The 18083-nt window shown below is 48.1% G+C and overlaps 1 protein-coding gene across 9 annotated transcripts in view; it reads left to right on the top strand.

The window, feature by feature from the left end:
* FLNA (filamin A) overlaps nucleotides 1-7419 on the top strand; it is an 83503-nt gene extending 76084 nt beyond the window's left edge. For all 9 annotated transcript variants that reach the window (XM_083592348.1, XM_083592352.1, XM_083592351.1 and 6 more), the window contains 5 exons: nucleotides 393-525; nucleotides 4563-4739; nucleotides 4837-5055; nucleotides 5450-5638; nucleotides 6503-7419. In XM_083592348.1, the coding sequence (XP_083448474.1) occupies nucleotides 393-525; nucleotides 4563-4739; nucleotides 4837-5055; nucleotides 5450-5638; nucleotides 6503-6690 (906 nt within the window). In that variant the 3' untranslated portion in view covers nucleotides 6691-7419. The remainder of the gene's footprint in view (nucleotides 1-392; nucleotides 526-4562; nucleotides 4740-4836; nucleotides 5056-5449; nucleotides 5639-6502) is intronic.
* Nucleotides 7420-18083: the final 10664 nt, after the last annotated feature.

Here is an 18083-nt window from a genome sequence, read left to right as displayed (position 1 = left end):
GCTCTGGGGTTTTTCTCGTGTCTCGTTTAAAGGCTGCTAACAGTCCCCTGCTCCTTTTGGCTGCTGGGGCTTAAAGATGGAGAGCTTCCCTGGCCCATGCCTCTGCCAATCTTGCTGCCATCCTTTTGAAAACTGCCAGCCTCCCTCTTTCAGGGTACTAGCCTAACAAATCCTCCCCTGTTGCTGCTTGCCTGCCTGCCTCTTGCACTGCGGCCCAGTTTCCTGGGGCAGCTCTCCCTCTCTAAGCCACCTGGCTCTCAGGTAAGTGACCTTCTGCCTTGTCCTCAAGGGGGTGGGGAGAGCGAGGGGAGGGGTGGGGTTTGTGGTAGCCAAAGCTTGATGCCATTGCCCGCTCTGTCCTTTCTGCTGCCTAACGTGCTGTGTGCTTCCAGGAGTCAGGGTTAAAGGTGAACCAGCCAGCCTCGTTTGCCGTCAGCTTGAACGGGGCCAAAGGTGTGATTGATGCCAAGGTGCACAGCCCCTCGGGGGCCCTAGAAGAGTGCCATGTCACAGAAATTGACGAAGGTAAGGAGGGCCTGGCAGAGCAGGGTCAGGCTTGCTGTACAGTGGATGACCCACCCCCTTCCCTCCCAAAGGTAGAGCTGTTGGGTCTGTTTCTCTTCTGACAGTGGAATGGACTCCCTCGGGAAGTGGTGGATTCTCCTTCCTTGGAGATTTTTAAGCAGAGGTTGGGTAGCCGCCTGCCAGGGATGCTTTGGTTGAGATTCCTGCATTGCAGGGGGTTGGACGAGACTAGATCACTCTTGGGATCCCTTCCAAATCTACAGCTCTATGATTCCTTTCTAAAATGAACTCCTAGCAACTGTAATGGGGGAGGGCAGGCATCTGATGGTGTAGAGCAGGTGTGGGAAACTTGTGGCCCCTCCAAGTGGTGTTGGAACGCCATTTCCCATCAGCTCCAGCAAGTTTGGATTGTAATTCCAAAATAATTGAGGCCCAAAACAGGCTCCTTGGGCTTGAGATTTTTCTGTGTGTGGTTGGCCTCTTTCCCACATAAGGTCCAAGCAGATCCAATGGGTTTGTTAAAGAATGATCTGCTTAGACCTTGTGAACCTCCCTGAGATCTTTTGTTAAAGGGGGGTGGTATGTAAGTCTAATACATAAATAAAATAAATGCTTTGCAGTCAGAGGCAGAGTCATTATTTAATTGTGTTGGAAGATGGTCATTCACATCCAGTTTTAAAAGCAACTGCTACAAAAACTCAAGGTGAAAGGGAAACGGCAGTGGTGGCTTGGGTCATGGCCTGAAAGAACACTCAGGATCTTTGTTTAGCTTTTTTAAAAAATATAAAAATAAAAGCCTTTTCCATGGCAAAGGTTGAACTCCACAAGAGCCCCCGGCAGATCTTGTTTTCCCTCTGATGGAAGATGCTCCCAGAGATAGATGCTGGTCTAAAACCAAACAAGACTTTATAAGTCAGCACCTTGAGCAAGATTGAGCAAACCTCCAAGTAGTTTGTAGCAGAATGACCCATCCCTTTAGCATATTCTGCAGTTCTGTCAAGGCATGGGCAATGGAGTTCTGCTGTAGCTGGAGTTCCCAGGTAGCATTTGTCAGGTCCATATAAAGATGTGGAACCTGTGCCCCCCAGATGTTGGACTACAACTCCCATCATCCGTGAGCATTGGCCGGGCTGGCTAGGGCTGTTGCGGGTGGAGGCCCACAGGCTCCCACCATAAGGGCATTACTGTAAGAAGTCAGGTTGCCAAGCCTGTGCATGATGATGGTGGCCAGGAGTCTTATACGATGGCTGCGTTCCCTAAGGAAAGGCACTGCAGGGTCCAGCCTCTGTCTACATCAAAGAGCAAGAAGGCCAGCCAAACTGCAAACATAGACTTACAAGGAGCCTGGCTCTGTCCAGAACTAGTAAATTCTTCTCCTCAAAGTTGGGAGTGGCAGTAATCAACAATGCAAACTGAATCCAGGACACCCACCCACACCCACACCCCCAAGTATTCAGCTTCCATTCTGTAACAGCAACCCATGCATTGCGTAAAAATCTCAGCGGTTGTTTCTGGACTGAGTGATGTTGAGCTGGGAGATGCTGGCATCCTCCTTACTCTGCCCCCTCCTAACTTCAAACTGCTTTTCTCAGGTTCTCAGCCAAATTTTTCTCAGAGTAGACCCACTGAAATTGTTTGACCCTGCCTTTTAAAAACATGGATGTGTTTTAGATTTTTCTGTTTTGTTTTATGCTGATTTTTGTGTGAATGTTATTTGATTGATGTGATAAGCCACTTTGAGTTGCTTTTGTAAAAACAGGAACTAATAATTGGTGATTCAAAGTGACTTATCACTCCATTAGGCTCCTTGATTTCAGTAGGCATACTCTGAGTACAACTTACTTGACTACTACGCCGTACAGCTAAGAATAGGTGTGGTAACAAAAAAAAGGCTGTCTGGAGGTGGGGGTTGATCCCAGTTCCCAGTTGCTGATTCAGTTGGTAATGCAGAAGAGGAAATGGGAGGGGCAGAAACATGCCCAAGGCCAACAAAAAGACAAATTTTAAGCGCCCAGTCGCTTCCTGCTGGCTTGAGGACTCTCCCAGCACAGTTCTCTTCATGGAATTGTGAGTGGAAGTGGGCAGGGTGTGTCTTATGCTGTGCAGGACAGAAAAAAGCAAGACCCCCTTCTCTCCTGCCGCTGTCTTGACTCAAGCTGTAGGGTTAGCAATTGCTGCTCACGAGCCACCCGCCTAGAGTGCCCATTTTGCCAAGTTACTTTACTTAGGAGGTCACAGCCCTGTTGCTGCAAAGGCCAGAGCTTGTGCAGGCTGCTGTGTCAAAACGCTGCTGAGTCTGCACAGCTGGTTTCCTGTAGTGGCATCTGCTGTGTTGGTGGTGGCAATGATGGCATGTGAGTCCCCATGGGCAGCTTCCTGCCACCTGCCTTGTGAGCCATCATGCCAGCCCACAATCTCCTGCCTGGTGTGACTCCACACTTTGAGGCAAGGCTGCAGACTTTTGAGTAAGTTGCAAAAATTAGGCCAAGCTCTATTGTGGTTCAAGATAGATAGATGTGCAGCTCATCTATGAAATTGTGAAGGGGGATCCATAATATTCAGTTCCCCAAATCTGCACCTATTTAGGGTGCTCGGTAAGATTCAGGGGCAGATCAGGGCTGTTTCTGTAGAGCAGAGCTTTCCAAGCTGTGTGTTGCATGAACTCTCCCTGCACTCCTTCCAGGGTGGAAAGGGGTTAGTTTAATCTCTGGTTTGCTAGTAAAACTGAATTCCTGTGTCGTGAAATGATGCATGTCTAAAAAGTGTGTACCAACATGAAATGTTTGGAAAGTTCTGCTGTAACAGCATACAAAGTAAGACTGGCAAGGGCTGAAATATCCAAGGTGTTTCATTTGCAAATAAAAGCAAGGCAGTATAAACTGCAAAATTGCGTTTTGTTATGTAACCTGTAGGGACACGGGTGGCGCTGTGGGTTAAACCACAGAGCCTAGGACTTGCCGATCAGAAGGTCGGCGGTTCGAATCCCCGCAATGGGGTGAGCTCCCATTGCTCAGTCCCTGCTCCTGCCAACCTAGCAGTTCGAAAGCACGTCAAAGCGCAAGTAGATAAATAGGTACTGCACCAGCGGGAAGGTAAACGGCATTTCCGTGTGCTGTTCTGGTTCACCAGAATCGGGTTTGTTATGCTGGCCACATGACCCGGAAGCTGTACGCCGGCTCCCTTGGCCAATAAAGTGAGATGAGCGCCGCAACCCCAGAGTCGGTCATGACTGGACCTAATGGTCAGGGGTCCCTTTACCTATGTAACCTGTAGCTGCAGATGTGTGTTTAGAGTAAGAAACAGGATACCTTTGGGAGCTTTAAAAACTATTAGTAACCGTCACACTCGTGTGTATCGTACCCCTATCTGGATCAGGACCCATGTGCTTATTTTTACTAGAGAAGGAACCAGACACAGAACTACAGGCTACATGTGAGGAGCTTGGCCTTGGGAATATTCTTTTCTAGAGAAAAGGGCAGGTGAGGCCGAGTGGAAATGCTCCCCAGAGCCACTTCCCCTTTGCTTCTCCCAGCCAAGCTCATTTCAGTTTTGCCCACTGGCAAGTGCCTTTTGCTCTAAACCAAGTTCCACTTCAAGTGTGCTTTTTTAAAACCAGAGCTTACCCCAACAGGTCTCTGTCTGGCTTTTAGCTCTTGATCTTAAGCAGTTAAGTCAGCCCCAGCTAGCAGGCCGATGATGAGGGATGATGGGAGAGGTAGTCCAACAACATCTGGAGGGCCCCAGGTTTACTGAGCTACAATTAGCCTGTGTCATTCATGCTGGCTGAATTTGCTGGATATATTTTACTATATATGGGTCATCTCCAAGATCTTTGGGTAAAGGTCCATGTAACTAAATGTCCACTTCCTTGGGCTTCCCTTCTGGGATCTGTTCTGTGGTACATGCACGCACGCACGCACGCGCACACACACACACACACACACACACACACACACACAATTTCTCACGGAGCCAATGACAACTGCTGGCAGGCCTCTTACACCTGCCTGTTTTTTCTCCTCTCACCTTTCCCACAGACAAATACGCTGTGCGTTTCATCCCCCGTGAGAATGGCATCTATTCTGTTGACGTCAAGTTCAACGGAAGCCACATTCCCGGCAGTCCCTTCAAGATCCGTGTTGGGGAGCTGGGCCAAGCTGGGGACCCAGGGATGGTGTCTGCCTACGGCCCTGGCTTAGAAGGTGGCATGACAGGTAACAAGAGAGCCTAGAGGAAGGGAGGGGTGGAGGGATGAGAGGCTGTCCAGAGCCTTGAAGAGAAGCTGCCGCCTCTTGCTCTTCTCCCCTGCAGGAAGCCCTGCTGAGTTCATAGTCAACACCACAAATGCTGGGCCTGGGGCACTGGCCGTCACCATTGATGGTCCCTCTAAGGTGAAGATGGACTGCCAAGAGTGCCCAGAGGGCTACAAGGTCATCTACACACCCATGGCACCTGGCAGCTACCTCATCTCCATTAAATATGGTGGCCCATACCACATTGCTGGCAGCCCCTTCAAGGCCAAAATCACAGGTAAGAGCCTGGGCTGGGGGGCAGAGAGAAACTTGGCTTAGGCAAGAAGGTGTCCCACTTTTTAAGGGTTTTGCCGTCACTCCAGACTATGTACCATATCTGAGGACACACGAGTAGCATTGTAACCATGTTGTAGCAGAGACGGCAACCTTAACATAGATTGGCCTACCCCAATTGCCCTCCGGAAGCTGGGTGACAACTCCCATCAACCCTGCCAACTGGCCATGTTGGCAGAGGCTGATGGGAGTTGGAGTGCAACGGCATCTGGAGGGCACCAGGATGATGAAGGCCAATTTTGATGGTAATTTGGGGAAGAGGAGGCAAAGAAGGTGTTGCCCAGATACAGCCTTATGCTCCTCGCACCTGTGTAATCGTCCTTCCTTTTCCTTGGCAGGGGCCCGTCTCGTCCCCAGCCACAGCCTCCACGAGACTTCCTCGGTCTTCATGGATGGAGTGGCCAAACATGATGGAGCAGCCCCCAAGTTTGCCTCTGATGCCAGCAAGGTGGTTGCCAAGGGCCTGGGCCTCAACAAGGGCTTTGTGGGGCAGAAGAACTCTTTCACTGTTGATTGCAGCAAAGCAGGTGAGTGTAGATTTGTTGGCAGGTGGGGACAGGAAGAAAGGCACACAACTGCAAGGTTTTGGTCACTGCGGTTAGAAGCTTTGGAAAGCTAATTTGGGCACTGAGCAGGTGATGGTCTGGGTGGGTTTGCTTATGGGGTCAGATGAGTGTTTCAAATTAATGTATGGTTGGCCCCATCCTAGCTGAGAAGCTTGATGTGGGAAATGATGGATAGACAAGTCATATAACTTGGAAGTGTATTTTAAAACAAAACACCACCACAAATAGTCAGGATAATTCAAGCTACCTAGCCCTAGACCAAATAAGGTTGCACAGTAGCTCCTAAAAGAGATTGGGATTCAGGATCTTCTTCAAGGATGGCCTCCGAGAGACACACCAGGGTGCTCAGAGGCAAAGCCCTGAGGTGCCAGAACTTGAGGCCCAAAGTTGGCAACTCTAGTGAGGGCATTAATTGGCAACCTGTGCAGGGGGTGGGGGGAAGGATGGGGACTGGAGAGTTTATAAGAGGGTCTGAAGGAGAACAAAGGAACAAAAAAAAGTAAGTTTGCTTACTTGCATGTTTGGACCAGTTTCCCCCAATACTGGTGCCCTCCAGCTGCTTTTGACAACAATCTCATCAGCCCCAGTCAGCAGTAAATCACCTGCAGGGCTCAGGATTGGGGAAGGCTGGTCTAGAAATGGAAGGAGAGAAGAGTGGGGAGGGATAATTGAGTTAGTGAGACATTTGGAGCGAAACACCTTTTTGCCTCTCTTGTATACTTAAATATTAGGTCTTTCAACAGGATTAGCTCTTCCCGACCTAAATATTACAGCATGCATCACTTTTGACTGGACCCCCACTCCCGCCCCTTGCTCTTTCCGCAGGGAACAACATGCTGCTGGTCGGGGTGCATGGCCCCAAGACCCCCTGCGAGGAGATTGTGGTGAAGCACCTGGGCAACCGGCTCTACAACGTCACCTACCTGCTCAAGGACAGAGGGGATTATGTGCTGGTGGTGAAGTGGGGAGAGGAGCACATCCCCGGCAGCCCCTTCCATGTCTCCGTGCCTTAATCCTCCCCCCACCCACCCCCGATTATAACACTGCCCCTCTTGAGCCCTCTTTATAATGCCACTACCCCGACTCGCCCACCTGAGACGCTGCCTCTTAAACTCCCTTGGCAGGCTTTGTGCCGGTGTGGGTGGGGAAAGGGAGCAAGTCGCCCTTGGGATGGGGGGGGGGGCGGATTCCTGTGGATCTGTTTACATGCAGCACCAGCTCTTTTCAACCAGTTTTGTCAGTGATTTCCCCCCTTCCCCACCCTTTTTTGGAGGGGAGGAGTGTTGAGGGGCAGGATTGATTTTGCTTTTCTTGCCAAAGCACTGGCTTCGTGCCCATGGACTGAATTTTGTGCCTCCCTCCCTGAGTTTGCCAGGAAGGCGTCCCTCCTGCCTCAAAAACAGGCACCTGGTACCACATACCTGTATCGGTGCCATCCACTGCTTGAGAGAACGAAACAAAGCAAAAACCACTGCACCCGATGGAACTGCAGGCGGCCTGTCCCTTTTCTCTCTAGATTTTCACTTTCCCTTCTTCGGCTTGAGACGGAAGCTCCATTGATACACAGATAGGTGGCGGGAGCTGCTGTTGTGCCTCTCCTTGCTTTGCCAGTTTATAACCAAAAATCTTGTTTTAATCCTTCCAAGTCTTAAGTCGTCGTTTGTTGTTGTTATTGTTGTGCACAACTGCCGGTCTCCTTTCTTTTGAGGAGGGAAGGGAATAAAAATTCTGCTTCAAATGGCTTTTGGTTGTCCTGGTCAATTCTGTTAACTTGGTCCCTTTGCAAAGGCGGACTCAGCTGTTCGTTTGTTGGGCTTTGTCGATTTCCACTTGGAGCCAGTGTGTTCGGAAGTAGAAGACACGTGGAGATCCTTTCCATGCTGTCCTGATAATGGACTCCTGCACACCTGGGCCTCTGTCCTCTGGTCAAACAAACATACATAACAGAAAGGCAGTGGTCCCTGACTAGTTTCTCACAGAACAAGCGAGACCTCATTTGTACAGTTCTACAAAGGCTGGAAACTTTTCTAAACCTAAAGCTGGGAATCTGAATTAATGGTTAATTCAGGGGAAACATCTGTATCTCTCTCCCTAATAGCTGCCCATGGCTTTATCTAGCAAAGGATTCTGAACTTGGTGCACAAGGGTTGCCCCCACCCCCACCCCCTCATAACACCAGGACTCCTGGGCATCCAGTGAAGCTGAAGTCCTTCTCACAGCACATAGTTAAACTATGGAACCTTCTCGCCCATGAATTTGTGGAATCCTATCAATGGCTGCTGGCCACAGCGGCTCAACGGTTGGAGGCAAGATGCTTTTGCACACTGGTTGCTAGAAACTCTGGAGGGGGAGGGTGCTCTTGGGCTCAGGTCCTGTTCACAGGCTTCTTTTGGGCATCTGCTTAGCTGCTGTGCAAACAAGATGCTAGACTAGATGGGCCTTGGAGCGGAGGCAGCAAGGCTGCTCTAAGGTGCTTAATGGCTGCACAGCCCCAGAGCTCTGGTGGGCCACCTCCCCCTAGGAGAGTCCCTTGCTACTCTTAGGATGAAACTCCTGGGTTACTAGGAACACTTTGAAAATCATTAGCTTAGAGTGCAGCAAGTATTTCTCAAAGCTATCCCACCTAGACCAGAAGGTAGTTGTGGTTCAAAATCTGCCTTGCATTTCTCCAGAACTGAGCAATAGCGCTCAGCTAAAGTTTTGTGTTCAAAGTTTAGCTTGGTTAACATTTTCAGATTGTGATCGGTATTTGCCACAATCAAAATGGGCCTTAGTGCACCTTCTACTCCACTATTTCTTCAGTAAACGTCCTTTTTGCCCTTTTCATTCTTGCTTTTTGTTCCCCACCCTGCTTCTCCAGGCCAACTGATCAAAATTCAGTACTTATTGAGCAAAATAAACAGCTAGGCAGAAACTGAAGAGGGTACAAGAAATAATAATGTATGCTGCTCCTCGAGCTCCATGGAGGCAAATGGAATAGCATTGAAACACATTTAAGCATCAAAGAGAGAAGCATGGGTCTCCCATGTTTTTGTTGTTGTTGTTGTTTAGTCGTTTAGTCGTGTCCGACTCTTCGTGACCCCATGGACCAGAGCACGCCAGGCACTTCTGTCTTCCACTGCCTCCCGCAGTTGGGTCAGACTCATGTTTGTAGCTTCGAAGACACTATCCAACCATCTCGTCCTCTGTCGTCCCCTTCTCCTTGTGCCCTCCATCTTTCCCAACATCAGGGTCTTTTCCAGGGAGTCTTCTCTTCTCATGAGGTGGCCAAAGTATTGGAGCCTCAGCTTCACGATCTGTCCTTCCAGTGAGCACTCAAGGCTGATTTCCTTAAGAATGGATAGGTTTGATCTTCTTGCAGTCCATGGGACTCTCAAGAGTCTCCTCCAGCACCATAATTCAAAAGCATCAATTCTTCGGCGATCAGCCTTCTTTATGGTCCAGCTCTCACTTCCATACATCACTACTGAGAAAACCATAGCTTTTACTATACGGACCTTTGTTGGCAATGTGATGTCTCTGCTTTTTAAGATGCTGTCTAGTTTTGTCATTGCTTTTCTCCCAAGAATTAGGCGTCTCTTAATTTCGTGGCTGCTGTCACCATCTGCAGTGATCATGGAGCCCAAGAAAGTAAAATCTCTCACTGCCTCCATTTCTTCCCCTTCTATTTGCCAGGAGGTGATGGGACCAGTGGCCATGATCTTCGTTTTTTTGATGTTGAGCTTCAGACCATATTTTGCGCTCTCCTCTTTCACCCTCAATAAAAGGTTATTTAATTCCTCCTCACTTTCTGCCATCAAGGTTGTGTCATCTGCATATCTGAAATTGTTGATATTTCTTCCAGCAATCTTAATTCCGGCTAGGGATTCTTCCAGCCCAGCCTTTCGCATGATGAATTCTGCATATAAGTTAAATAAACAGGGAGACAAAATACAGCCTTGTCGTACTCCTTTCCCAATTTTGAACCAATCAGTTGTTCCATATCCAGTTCTAACTGTAGCTTCTTGTCCCACATAGAGATTTCTCAGGAGACAGATGAGGTGATCAGGCACTCCCATTTCTTTAAGAACTTGCCATAGTTTGCTGTGGTCGACACAGTCAAAGGCTTTTGCATAGTCAATGAAGCAGAAGTAGATGTATTTCTGGAACTCTCTAGCTTTCTCCATAATCCAGCGCATGTTTGCAATTTGGTCTCTGGTTCCTCTGCCTCTTCTAAATCCAGCTTGCACTTCTGGGAGTTCTCGGTCCACATACTGCTTGAGCCTTCCTTGTAGAATTTTAAGCATAACCTTGCTAGCGTGTGAAATGAGTGTAATTGTGCGGTAGTTGGAGCATTCTTTTGCACTGCCCTTCTTTGGGATTGGGATGTAGACTGATCTTCTCCAATCCTCTGGCCACTGCTGAGTTTTCCAAACTTGCTGGCATATTGAGTGTAGCACCTTAACAGCATCATCTTTTAAAATTTTAAATAGTTCAGCTGGAATACCATCACTTCCACTGGCCTTGTTATTTGCAGTGCTTTCTAAGGCCCATTTGACTTCACTCTCCAGGATGTCTGGCTCAAGGTCAGCAACCACACTACCTGGGGTGTACGAGACATCCATATCTTTCTGGTATAATTCCTCTGTGTATTCTTGCCACCTCTTCTTGATGTCTTCTGCTTCTGTTAGGTCCTTACCACTTTTGTCCTTTATTATGGTAATCTTTGAATGAAATGTTCCTTTCATATCTCTGATTTTATTGAACAGATCTCTGGTTCTTCCCATTCTGTTGTTTTCCTCTATTTCTTTGCATTGCTCGTTTAAGAAGGCCTTCTTGTCTCTCCTTGCTATTTTTTGGTAATCTGCATTCAATTTCCTGTATCTTTCTCTATCTCCCTCGCATTTTGCTTGCCTTCTTTCCCCCGCTATTTGTAAGGCCTCATTGGACAGCCACTTTGCTTTCTTGCATTTCCTTTTCATTGGGATGGTTTTAGTTGCTGCCTCTTGTATAATGTTACAAGCCTCCATCCATAGTTCTTCAGGCACTCTGTCCAGCAAATCTAAATCCTTAAAGCTGTTCCTCACTTCCACTGTGTATTCATAAGGGATTTGGTTTAGATTGTATCTTACTGGCCCAGTGGTTTTTCCTACTTTCTTCAGTTTAAGCTTGAATTTTGCTATAAGAAGCTGATGATCTGAGCCACAGTCAGCTCCAGGTCTTGTTTTTGCTGACTGTATAGAGCTTCTCCATCTTTGGCTGCAGAGAATATAATCAATCTGATTTCGATGCTGCCCATCTGGTGATGTCCACGTGTAGAGTCGTCTCTTGTGTTGTTGGAAAAGCGTGTTTGTGATGACCAGCTTGTTCTCTTGACAGAACTCTATTAGCCTTTGCCCTGCTTCGTTTTGCTCTCCAGGGCCAAACTTGCCAGTTGTTCCTTTTATCTCTTGATTCCCTACTTTAGCATTCCAATCCCCTATAATGAGAAGAACATCCTTCTTTGGTGTCACTTCAATAAGGTGTTGTAAGTCTTCATAGAATTGGTCAATTTCAGTTTCTTCAGCACCAGTAGTTGGTGCATAAACTTGGATTACTGTTATGTTAAAAGGTCTGCCTTGGATTCGTATCGAGATCATTCTGTCATTTTTGAGATTGCATCCCAGTACAGCTTTTGCCACTCTTTTGTTGACTATGAGGGCCACTCCATTTCTTTTGCGGGTTTCTTGCCCACAGTAGTAGATATGATGGTCATCTGAACTGAATTCGCCCATTCCCGTCCATTTTAGTTCACTGATGCCCAGGATGTCAATATTTATTCTTGCCATCTCATTTTTGACCACATCCAACTTACCCAGGTTCATGGTTCTTACATTCCAGGTTCCTATGCAATATTTTTCTTTACAGCATTGGACTTTCCTTTCGCTTCCAGGCATATCCGCAACTGAGCGTCCTTTCGGCTTTGGCCCAGCCGCTTCATTAGCTCTGGATCTACTTGTACTTGTCCTCTGCTTTTCCCCAGTAGCATGTTGGACGCCTTCCGACCTGAGGGGCTCATCTTCCAGCGTCATAACTTTTATATGCCTGTTGTCTTTGTCCATGGAGTTTTCTTGGCAGGGATACTGGAGTGGCTTGCCAGTTCCTCCTCCAGGTGGATCACGTTTGGTCAAAACTCTCCACTATGACCTGTTCATCTTGGGTGCCCTGCTCGGCATAGTTCATAGCTTCTCTGAGTTCTTCAAGCCCCTTCGCCACGGCAAGGCAGTGATCCATGAATGGGCTCCCATGTTTAGTTTGAGCATTATGGCAGCCTCAGAGCTGTCAACCTTCCCTTTTTTTTTTTTTTTTGCGGGAAATTCCCTTATTCCAGCACCGTTCCCCGCTGCTTCCCACTGCTATCCCAGATTGTTAGATATCCCATAGACTGTCCCCGAGACAGGTGAGGCTGCTGATCCCTTATTTTCAAATCTGAAAGTTGACAGATATGGGCAGCCTGTAGGGCTGTTCCCTTGATGCGAGGACAGGACACTTAAAGGACAGGGTTCAGCAGTGTTGTTTCTGCTTAACTGAGCTTGCATGGCAGGTGGGAGGGGGAATTATAATTGACTGAGGGCCACAATCCCAGCTGTGCAACTATCCAGGGGCTACCTGTAAGTGGTGGGTGGGACAACAGGCAAAGGTGGGTGGAGAAATAAACACATTTTTAACCTTTGTATGGGAGGCTGCTTTCTACCAACACTCTTCTTCATCTGGGCATCCAAGAGGCAGAGTTCAAGGATGCAGGCCAGCTTGGCAGAAACACTCAGGGAGGCTGAGGGTATGAAGTAGAATGGAAATGAGTGTGGAATTTTTTGGGGGGGAGGGAGAAGAGTCATATTTGGTACAGAGAAACCTGTGCCTGCTAGTGAAAAGGACTACAGGGGGGAAAAATAACAATTGGTCATTTTTGTTTAAAAGCCAGTGCGTTTTGTCTTCCTGACAATAAGCTTGTTTCTCTACTCTTAGGGTGCTTCCAGGTGGCCTGATTTTTTATTTTTAAGCATTTGTCCTAATTGGTTTCTGGGGAAGTTAAATGCTGTTGCATCAAAGGGTTAGGGTTAGGGTTAGGGTATATCAAGGGGTGATATGATAGCCATGTTCAAATATATAAAAGGATGTCACATAGAGGAGGGAGAAAGGTTGTTTTCTGCTGCTCCAGAGAAGCGGACACGGAGCAATGGATCCAAACTACAAGAAAAAGGATTCCACCTAAACATTAGGAAGAACTTCCTGACAGTAAGAGCTGTTCAACAGTGGAATTTGCTGCCAAGGAGTGTGGTGGAGTCTCCTTCTTTGGAGGTCTTTAAGCAGAGGCTTGACAACCATATGTCAGGAGTGCTCTGATGGTGTTTCCTGCTTGGCAGGGGGTTGGACTCGATGGCCCTTGTGGTCTCTTCCAACTCTATGATTCTATGATTCTATGAAAGCAAGTGCTGCCCCACACTTTCCAGTGCACTTTCCCATTACCTCCCTCAATGCAAAAAGGCCAGTCGTTTGAGGAAGTGGGGTTGTTGTGCAAAACTTCCCAGTCCACTGTGATTGCCCAATAAGAATTTACTGGTGTGTGGTTGTCTCTATTTTTGGGTGGGATTCAGTCCAGAAGCGCCCTTGCTCAGCTGTAATTGTAAGCGAAGCCTACAACCAACCAACATTCCATGCAGGCTCTCTAGGGTGGAGCGGTGCTCATTCACCATATATGCGGCCCCCTAATAGTAGGGTTGTGTATATGCTGCAATTCTGTGGAAGTGGGCGAAATAATGTAGAATGTAGCGTTTGGCAGAGAGTTTGGTGGTTTTCCATTTTGAGGAGAGGGGAAGCAACTTTCTGTCTTCTTTGATTGCAAAGATAACGCTTAATAATATGTGGGCAAAGGTTGCTGAAACCTCAGAAGCCTTCGCATAGCTGAATGAGTGGGTGGGGGCTTCACTGCTTATTATGTCATTACTTTCCCCCGAGTTGCAAAATGAAAATTATGCAAGGTAAGAAAACTTGCATATTTGTATAATTTAGATGGGGAGGGGGTCTATAACTTGATTATCTTGGCACAGAGTTCAGCGCTGCTTGCTTGCAACCCCAATTACATTCCCTCCAAGTCAGGGGCCCCCTCCAGATGTTGTTGGAGTCCCATCAGCCCTTGACAGTAGAACCAGTAGTCAGAGACAATTGGGAGTCCTAACATCTGGGAGGCAACCCCTATATGATGAGAAGTAAACCCCCCACCCCACCCAACAGTGCAGGACTTAGTGAACTGCTGGAATGGATTTGCAGTATTTGCTTTCTTTTTACATATACATGCAAGGACATAAGCAGGAGATGCTTCTGCAGAAGATGTCCAATCCCTCAAACTCTGCTCCCAGTTTTCTACCCCTTGGGATGTAGCACTTAGTTCATCCTCGCCTTGCATGTGCTCCCTCCAGAGCAAACTGTCTCCTTCCACGTGGCTTCACCTTCTCAAAACACTGGTGGCTGCAGAGGATTGCCCAGCTACCCAGAACATGAATGCTAAGGCCACTCATTTGCAAGTTAGCCAATCTCAAGCACTTCGCCAAAGCCCTGGGAGTTAAGCTCTGTCTATTCTGGTTTCATGTGCGAATATATGGTTTGATGTACTCACTAAACCTATTTTTAAACAATCTCATTCTGCTACAGCGGAAAGAGGCACAGTATGGCTGTGATCTGAGCTCACACCACTGTGGGAACTCAGTAGCTGACAGTTTAATAAGCAGGCTGGTGGTGGAGGTGCTGAGGCTGCAGCTGCCTGTGGTTCATTATGGCCAGCGGCTCTACCTGTGCACAGCACGGAGGCCTCTACTGTGCAGGGGAAACTTCAGTGTGCCTAGCTATGAGCTGGCAGGTTTCACATCTTTGCACCCTGCTGTTTCCTGGCTTGCCACCAAGCATGCAGCAAAGAGCTCAGCAGCAAATTCCAGGGGAAGGGCCACAGCTCAGGGGTAGAGCGTCTGCCTTGCATGCAGAAGGTCCCAGGTTCAATCCCCAGTGGCACCTCCAGGTAGGACAGGGAGTGGACCCTGCCAAGCTGCTACCAGTCAGTGCAGGGGCGGAGCAGGGTGTGTGTGTGCCAGCAGGGCAGTGGCCCAGAGCACGGATTTTTGACCTGGTGTGAAACAGGTGCCTCCGGTGCTCCCCTCCCGGCATCAGAGGAAGCAACGCTTAGGGTGGCCATAAAAGTTGTTGAGCTCCCCCTGCCCTTTGGGGCCAAAGTTGTTGAGCTTTCTTAGTTGTGGAGCTGTTTTAAAGGAAAGCTGGCAAAAATGACACGGCTGACATGGATTGCCATACATCTGGATTTTCCCATTTTGATTATTTCTGCCTGGACACTGCTTCCAACCGCAGTATTTCGGGTATGTCTGGGAAATTCTGGACGTATGGCAACCCTAGCAACACATGCAGAGAGGAGCAGCAGGCCGGGCCGCGCTGGGGGTGCCAGCATGGGGGCACTTACTTTGCCCCCACCAAGTGCCGAGTTGGCTGACACCCCCTTGCATGCATGTAGTGCAGTGCGGCCCTGCTGAACTCTGAGGCAGGGCAGGACCGCTCTGGCAGTGTCGGCTGGTGTGCCACAGTGGGATCCTTCACCCTCTGCGCCCCGCCCCCTGGCACATGCATACCCCTCCAGTGCGTGCACCCGGGCACCGGGAACTCATGCTAGATGGCTGATTCAGTGTCAGCTAGATGGACCTAGTGATCTGACTCAGTACAAGGCAGCTTCCCAGGTTCCTAAGGCCCCAAGGTTTCTTTTCTGGTAAGAGTCCTGGGGTGCTTCTGCATCCTGGCAAATTTCAGGCTGCACAATTAAAGTTGTTTTCAAGGTCTTGTGCAACAAACCTGCTTCCCCCAAAGACTTCACTTTTCATGATAAGGAAAGTGCTGGAGAGTGTGGGAAAACACTTGCTTTGACCCTTTAACTTCCCTGCAAACAAATCGGGGTGAATGCTCAGTGAACAAGTTGTCTGGAAGTATGCTCAGGCTGGTACCGAATGGGCATTGGCTTTGGCTCCTGCTCTGTGACCTGCTTTTCAGTGTATTATGCTTTACTGCTATTTTTGGGAAGCTTGGGAAAGAGAAAACACCAACAAATCCACTTTACTGCTTGTTCAACATATTTCTGATCTTTAGTAAATGGTCCCCACAATGGCAAAGTGGTGTCCAAATCAAAGTAAGTCCTGGCACCACTAAACCAGGCTAAATTGGCACCTGAACTTTCATCTCAAATATGCTTTTAATAAAAGGGTTGTGGAATATTTTTTGCCAGGGAGCAGAGCAGAGCCCATTCATCTTGACCTCAGATACTCTGATAAAACAACCAAGCATTCTGCAGTGGAGTTTATGGTTTGTGGCTCTGTTTCTGAGCTTCTTGCTAAATCTACCCATTGTTACAGCACATTCTTTTTTAAGGTATAGAAATTACTTTCCCCCCTGTTTTAAGTCAGATGATGATGATCCACAACTTCAAACACTGTTCTAGAACGGCTTGTTACAGCACACTTGATGGAAGATGAGGCGCTCTGTCTCTTTGATTTTATAGAATTTTCAATCAATGCTTTCTCTATTATCATGCAGAAAAATTGTCTGGAACTGGAACATGCACAGGGTCTACCAAAATCCTGTTCAAGTGCTTCCCCATCTAGAAGCCTGAAATGTCCCATGCCCATCTTGTCCAGGACACCCGAGTTACCAAATACAACACACACAATCCTAAAAGGAGGACATCTTCATACGGAAACATTTTTTTTTAAAGTGGAAAATGCTGTTTCCTTCCCAACGAAGGTCCTTTGTCCATCACAGAATTTGCAAAGCAACACATACTGGACAGAAAGTCAGGGTTGTGGGAGTTTCATATTTTCATACATTTTGAATTAGAATGGGACTGAAGTGGGTGGGAGAGAGGAATTCCTTGTGGGTCCTGAATGTGTATCTTATGGAAGCTTGTAAAATACTGTGAAGCTGCCTTAGGTCTCTTAGAGTCAGCATATAGATTACACTAACCCTGGATTGGCAGTGGTAAGGAATCTCTGGCCCTCTGCATGTTGTTGGACTACAACTCCTACCAGCCCCAGCCAGCCTGGCCCAATGGGCAGGGATGATGGGAGTTGGGAGTCCAGCAGCATTTGGAGGGCCACCGCTGATTTAGGACACCTAGTTTGGGAGACAACCCCTTGGAAATTCTCCTGTGCACACTCAATGTATGGTCAATTAACTGGCTTGCACAGGAGAAATCCCTGGTGTCCCTGTTGGTGTCCAGGGCTGAAACACTGTTTGCCTTAAACACACTCGCAATCTGCAGGCGCCAGCGGGGCTTGGGCTGACTTGAACGACAACTTTGGCAGCTGTTGCTGAACTCTGCAAGATAGGCGTCTGAATCACTGCAGAGCTGCCACAATAACCCGTTGAGCAATCTGCATGGCTGCTGTAAGCTCACACCCTTCCTGGAAAACCCTTAGCCTAAGGCAAGGGGGGGGGGAAGAACCTTCCTCTGCCTACAATGCAAAGTGAGGCAGCGCCTTGCAGGAGAGTGAGGAAGGTTCTCCCCTCCAGCAGGCCTTTGCTCATGAAACGCCAAGGCTCCCTTGAAAGAAGCAAGCGCCTACAAGGTGCATTTTCTACCACTGAGTAGGATTGTCAACTGACCATAAATTTTCTTTTTTAAAGATATCAGTCTGGCATGCTCCCGTGTCCTTAACAGAAGTCAGTCAGCAGGAGAAGTATTTTTTATTGCATGGAGAAAATGATCAGGTGCTGCTACACTCAGAAAAATTAATTATCCTCCTACCAAATAAAGAGATGAGGAGGTTGTGATCCTCCCAGCCTTTCTCAACCTTGGGTCCCCAGATGTTTTTGGCCTACAGTTCCCATCACCCCTGACCACTGGTCCTGTGAGGTTGGGATCATGGGAGTTGTAGTTCAACATCATCTAGGGACCCACAGGTTGAGAAAGGCTGCAGGTTGTTGGACTACACTTCCTATCATCCATGACCATCAGCCATGATGGCTGGTTCTGATGAGGATTTGACTCAGCATCTGGAAGGTGTAGATTCCACATCCTTTTGTGAACTGTGGGAATGTACAGAAACAGTTTGCAGGTTGCAGAGTGGCTTTTAGCGAGATGTAAACCCCTCTCACGTGTGAATATTATTAGCAACTGCGAGCATTGGGGGCAGAGCTGCTGCTCATGGACTGAGCAAGCAAGCAGCTTCCACCGCCCCCTCCAAAAAAACCTCCTGCCGCATTCAATTTGCTGCAAGCTGGTTCCACCTAGCTGGCAGACAACAAGCAGCAAAGCTTCCTCAGCTCTCTGGCACAGAGGAAGTCAAAAAAGCCACAGCAGGGCAGATGCTGGGAGGGGTCTCTGACAGTACAGAGAGGGAGG

This window comes from Podarcis filfolensis (genome assembly GCF_964270895.1).
Source record: "Podarcis filfolensis genome assembly, chromosome: 17".
NCBI classification, from domain to species: Eukaryota; Metazoa; Chordata; class Lepidosauria; order Squamata; family Lacertidae; genus Podarcis; species Podarcis filfolensis.
The sequence above is the reverse complement of the archived record's forward strand: the minus strand, read 5'-3'. Positions and strand labels throughout refer to the sequence as shown.